We start from the raw sequence: 5,000 nt of genomic DNA on the forward strand, positions 1-5,000 counted from the left end.
GTCAGATTTGTATTTGTATTGGGAATTGTATCTTTGGAGCATTTGATTCTCCGCACCACATAAGAGACGCAGCAAGTGGTGTGCATGTTGCCTTCTAATTATCCACCAATTAACTGGACAATAAAAAGCAGCCAAGCTTTTATAATGGACTAAACACGACCAGGGCTCTGGAATGTGGCGCTGCTGTTTTGTTTTCCCCCATTAGTGTCAGTAAAATATTTAATTAGCCACCTTTTGCCTCCATATAGATCTATATTATTAAAGTAGAGCTACACTTGTTCTGCTCTTTTGTGTTCTGCAGTTTGTGTCATGGGCATTTCAGCTCCTTTGTAAATGGTAAGGTTGAACAGGAATGTCCATCGCTAGTTCATACTGTAGTTACCAAGATGAATACTTTTATTTAACCTTTTACAGAAAGACTCGACTTCCATTTTGCCAGTGTTGCCACCAGAACTATAAGAGGGAAAGTCATAGTTTTCAGTTTGTGAAAAGTGGCTGTGTGCAGGGTATGGCTGAATATTTCCCCTTTTTATGTGAAGTTGAAAGACAGGACAGATTGGGGTAATAAAATGCAACACAGGTTAGAGCCAGGTCCAAGTACCTAACAACATACTGTTGCAAATACCTCCACAAATAAATGGTTGACTTCTTTGAAGTGAATGAAGAGTTTTGAACACACTTTGTTTTAACCACATGAACCCTAGCACCCCTATTCTGCGAATGTCATAATGGCAAACATTTGGAAAAAGTACCATAGGCGAACATTCACAAAAAAATAGCACATGCTCAAAACGCGCCCTGACATATAGAGCGTCGCAGTCCCGCCTCCTACCCTGGACCAGGAAATGATTCTCCGTTCATTTTCCTCATAGACATTTCAGAAAGTATTTATTTAAAGACGGTTACGCTGCGGACAAAGCCAACTCGAGTCGTGACAAATCATGACAACAAACACAATTTTTTGGGCCGAACAAATAATTAGAAAGAAGAAAAAAACGACAGGTTACAACACTTTTTTTGTTGTTTTTCTTCTTTGTAATTATTTGTTTGGTCCAAAATATTGTTTGTGTTGTCATGAGTTGTCACGACTCGAGTTGGCTTTGTCCGCGGCGTAACCGTCTTTAAATAAATACTTTAAGAAATGTCTATGGGAAAAATGCATTGGGTTTCATTTCCTGGTCCAGGGTAGGGGGCGGGACTGCGACGCTCTATTGTGAGATTGTAGATTTTTGTCGAAGATATTTATTGTCGCAGGGAAAGAAAGGAGGGGACAAGTATAGACCCCCCCGTCCCCGTCCCCGTCGGCAACAAAGTAAATTAAGTTGTTAATATTCGTCTTTTTAAACACTTAACTTCTGTTTCTAGAACGGATTACTTCTTGCACACATGTCTGCAATTCCTACTACTGATAATCCTGTGAAAAGACTAAAAACATTGGCAGCATTGAATCAAGTGTTATTACCATAAGCATTGTTCAGTGACAGTTATTTGGAGTGGCACAGTGTTGTAGAGTTGTTTGTTCACTCACAGAACTGATACAGCTCTGGGTTGGGCCCCTTCCTTCAAGCCAATTTGGCCCAACGGGAGTGATGAATTAAAGTGTGCAATTGCACACACAGTGAAAAGATCCTCTCAAAAGTTATTGTTAAACATCTGCATTACTTAATTTACAAGACGTCTACACAATTAGAGAATGTAGAAGAATTGTTATTTAACGTTGGCCTGTTATCAATATAGCATGGATTTGACAAAATCTTATCCAACAATAACAAAATATTCTTTAGTATTGGTTTGGGGTTTGGTTGTCAGTGTCTCAAATAAATAATGGGCCTAATGGGCCTTGATACGAAAAAGATTGAAAACCGCTAATGTACCTGATTGACGTAGTAGTTACAGGTGATTAATGAACTGCTCTGTCTCCTCCTCTCCCTCCTTCCCCTCCAGCGCTCAAGCGATCCTTCGAAATCGACGACGTGGACGACATTCCGTCCGCCCCCTCCCCCATCATTTCGCCAGGCTCCTCCCACCTCCTCCTCAACCACAACAACAAAGCCAATGAGACGCGAGGAGGAGGAGGGTTGATGATGATGATGGGCGTGCCCACATCGCCCGCCTCCTCGGCCTACAGCAACATGAACAACAACGGGAACCACGGCGGCGCCATGACGTACCGCTCCCGCCTGGGCATGGGCTCCGGGCCCAGTCCGGCCCTGGGCTCCGGGCCCAGTCCGGCCCAGAGCCCCGTGCTCAAGAGCCGCACGGTGGGCAGCAGTCTGTCCTTCAACCGCGGCACCACGGCCAAGCCCGCCTTCAGCAACAACGGCACCGGGTAGGTTGCCCGTCAGAATTATTATAATAATATAACTCTAATCGATCTGATCGCAAATGGTTTGAGATTATTTATAATTTAATCTGTTGAACACATTTTAAAGGACAATTCCGGACTAACCATTTTCTTAGCTTAATCTGATGTTATTATAACATTATAGTGGTACAGGTGAGAAATTACATAACAGCATCCAGAGCGCACCCCAGCTCCGACCGTGCGTGCTGGTTCTTATGCTATATCGCTTATTTGGATAGCTCCAAAACAACTATTTTTTTAGGGGCGCTAACCCCTCCTATATCCAGGTTTTAGTGTATGTTCACAAACTTTGTCCTACACAAACATAAAATTCCCATTGACAATGAATGGAGAATTTTACATCATAGCGATGATGTACGATGATGATGTACGATGATAAGAGCGCCCCTCTCTTCACACGGGTGGGATTCTTTTTCCTACACATCTGCCATTAATAATGATCAGATAAGCTCCACCGTGTTTTGTCCCAAATGGGGGCGGGTATGCGTATAAAGGTGAACTAGTGTAAGACCCAGCGCGCGTGCGCTCTGGATGCAGTTATGTAATTTTTCACCTGTACCACTACACTTGTTATTGGGTCATCAGATTAAGGTAAGAAAATGGTTATTCCGGAATTCTCCCTTTAAGATAGATTTTCTAAAGAGATTGTAAAATAGCGGCAATATCAGATCTACTTGTTGATCATCTATTTCCACTATTTAAAGTGTATTCAACCATTAAATATGCATGCCCTATTTTGGCCTTAGTATGTTATTTATTTTGTATTATTGTCATTATATTTCCATTTCTTTTACAAAACCTGAAGACCAAACCGAGATTGAATGTTTGTTTATATATTCTGTTGTTCTGTTGTCCTGATGGTGACAACAGGCCTAGCGGCGGGGGAGTGACCCGGGCCGCCTCCTTCCAGAACCGCTTCAACCCCAACGGCTACTCGTCCTCCTCCATGCTGTCCGGGCCCGGCAGCGACAACGACAGCCTGCACAGCTCCTCCTCCAGCCTGGAGTACTCCTCCGGGACCATGCCCTCTCTGACCGCCAAGATGGGCTCTTACCCCAGCAGCCCCCCGCCCTCAGGGGACTACCACCCCCACCAGTACCAGCAGCAGCAGCAGCAGCACTCCCTGGCCCAGCAGCGTGCCCGGGAGCTGCAGCCACAGGGGGGAGGAGGAGTTGGAGGAGGGGTCCTGGGAGGCAACCACGTCCTGAAGAAGTTCTCCTCCCATGGCAGCGTCTTCCACTCGGAGCTGGACGACGGGCCGGGCTCGGTGCTTGGCGGCGGCCACGGCTCCATGCCCAGCCTGGACCTCCAGAGTGAAGGAGGAGGAGGCGCGCGGAGAGCCATGTCGCCGGGGTTGAGGTACGGCAGCACCACCTGGAACGGCCGTGCACACAACAACACCGCCGCCGCCGCAGGGAAAGAGTCCTACTACAACTCCAACAGCCAGAACCACAGCCAGCCTCCGTCCCCCCACACACCGCAGACCCCCAAGGCCAAAGAGACCCCGCGTCTCCACAAGTTTCCCCTGGATCTGGACAATCTGGTGGGCAGTCCTACCAGCGCCAACAAGCCCCAAGCGGGGGCTCCTAGCCCGACCCCGCCCAGGCCCCCCCCGCGGAGCCACTACCCGGCCGGCCCCCCGTCCGCCTCGGCCAGCCCCTCCGCCTCCCTCAGCAGCCTGGACAGCGCCTCTGACACCACCCCGCCCCTGTCGTTGCACCACCTGTCCCCTCTGTCCTCCCCCGTCCCCCCCGCCTCGCCCCTGGGCTCCATGCCCGTCCCCGAGGTGAGCTGCTCCCCGGTGCCTCTGTCCCCGGCCCAGAGCCCCCAGCTGGAGCAGCTGTGTGGGCCCCAGGCGGTCACGGTGGCCCCCAAGCCCCCGATGCGGCCCGCGGAGGATGGCCCAGGCGAGGCCAGGGAGAGCGTGGGCTCCATCTTACAGAGGATCGCGTCCTTCTCTCGGCCCATCCCGGTGGACGGAACCCTCTCTCCGCCAGCGGTGGCCCCTCCAAAGGCCCCTCCGGCTGCAGTGGCCCCTCCAAGGGCCCCTGCTGCTGCAGTGGCCCCTCCTATGGCCCCTCCAGCTACAGTGGTCCCTCTGGCCGCGGTGGTCCCTCCCAGGGCCCTCAGTAACGGGGTGAAGAGGAACGCCGGCCCCGCGCTGCAGCGGCAAGAGTGTGTTGCGCCCGCTGAGACAGCCCCGCCCCCCGCACCCGAGCAGAGACTGGAGAAGAAGATGCACGAAGGTAGGATGCGAACTGTGTGTGTGTGTGTGTGTGTGTGTGTGTGTGTGTGTGTGTGTGTGTGTGTGTGTGTGTGTGTGTGTGTGTGTGTGTGTGTGTGTGTGTGTGTGTGTGTGTGTGTGTGTGTGTGTGTGTGTGTGTGTGTGTGTGTGTGTGTGGACTGGACATGCGCGTTTGTGTGTTTTATTTGAGGTGAACTTCATCCGCTCTCTAAATATTACTTGTACCATCATAGTTTCTCCAAGTCACATGGCAATTGGCATGGTACATATCAGCGCGTGCGTGTTGGCGTGCATGTGTGTACGCGCGTGCATGTGTGCACCGGTGCCTCAGACAAAAGACAGAGGAAAACGGCAGCGAGAGCACTCAGTGAGAAGAACGCCATGGTGAGA

At 50.3% G+C, this 5,000-nt stretch overlaps 2 protein-coding genes across 2 annotated transcripts in view; both read left to right on the forward strand.

The window, feature by feature from the left end:
* Window positions 1-4,558, forward strand: part of LOC306937150 (uncharacterized protein) — a gene marked incomplete at its 3' end in the record, with an annotated part of 28,851 nt that extends 24,293 nt beyond the window's left edge. Inside the window, exons 2-4 of the mRNA XM_079520816.1 lie at window positions 1,945-2,329; window positions 3,236-4,494; window positions 4,533-4,558. Of these exons, the coding sequence (XP_079376942.1) occupies window positions 1,945-2,329; window positions 3,236-4,494; window positions 4,533-4,558 (1,670 nt within the window). The remainder of the gene's footprint in view (window positions 1-1,944; window positions 2,330-3,235; window positions 4,495-4,532) is intronic.
* Window positions 4,443-5,000, forward strand: part of LOC306937682 (neuronal-specific septin-3-like) — an 83,565-nt gene continuing 83,007 nt past the window's right edge. The window contains exon 1 of the mRNA XM_079521588.1: window positions 4,443-4,611. Coding sequence (XP_079377714.1) covers window positions 4,602-4,611 — 10 coding nt within the window. The 5' untranslated portion in view covers window positions 4,443-4,601. The remainder of the gene's footprint in view (window positions 4,612-5,000) is intronic.

Source organism: Electrona antarctica (genome assembly GCF_951216825.1).
Source record: "Electrona antarctica genome assembly, chromosome: 14".
NCBI classification, from domain to species: domain Eukaryota; kingdom Metazoa; phylum Chordata; class Actinopteri; order Myctophiformes; family Myctophidae; genus Electrona; species Electrona antarctica.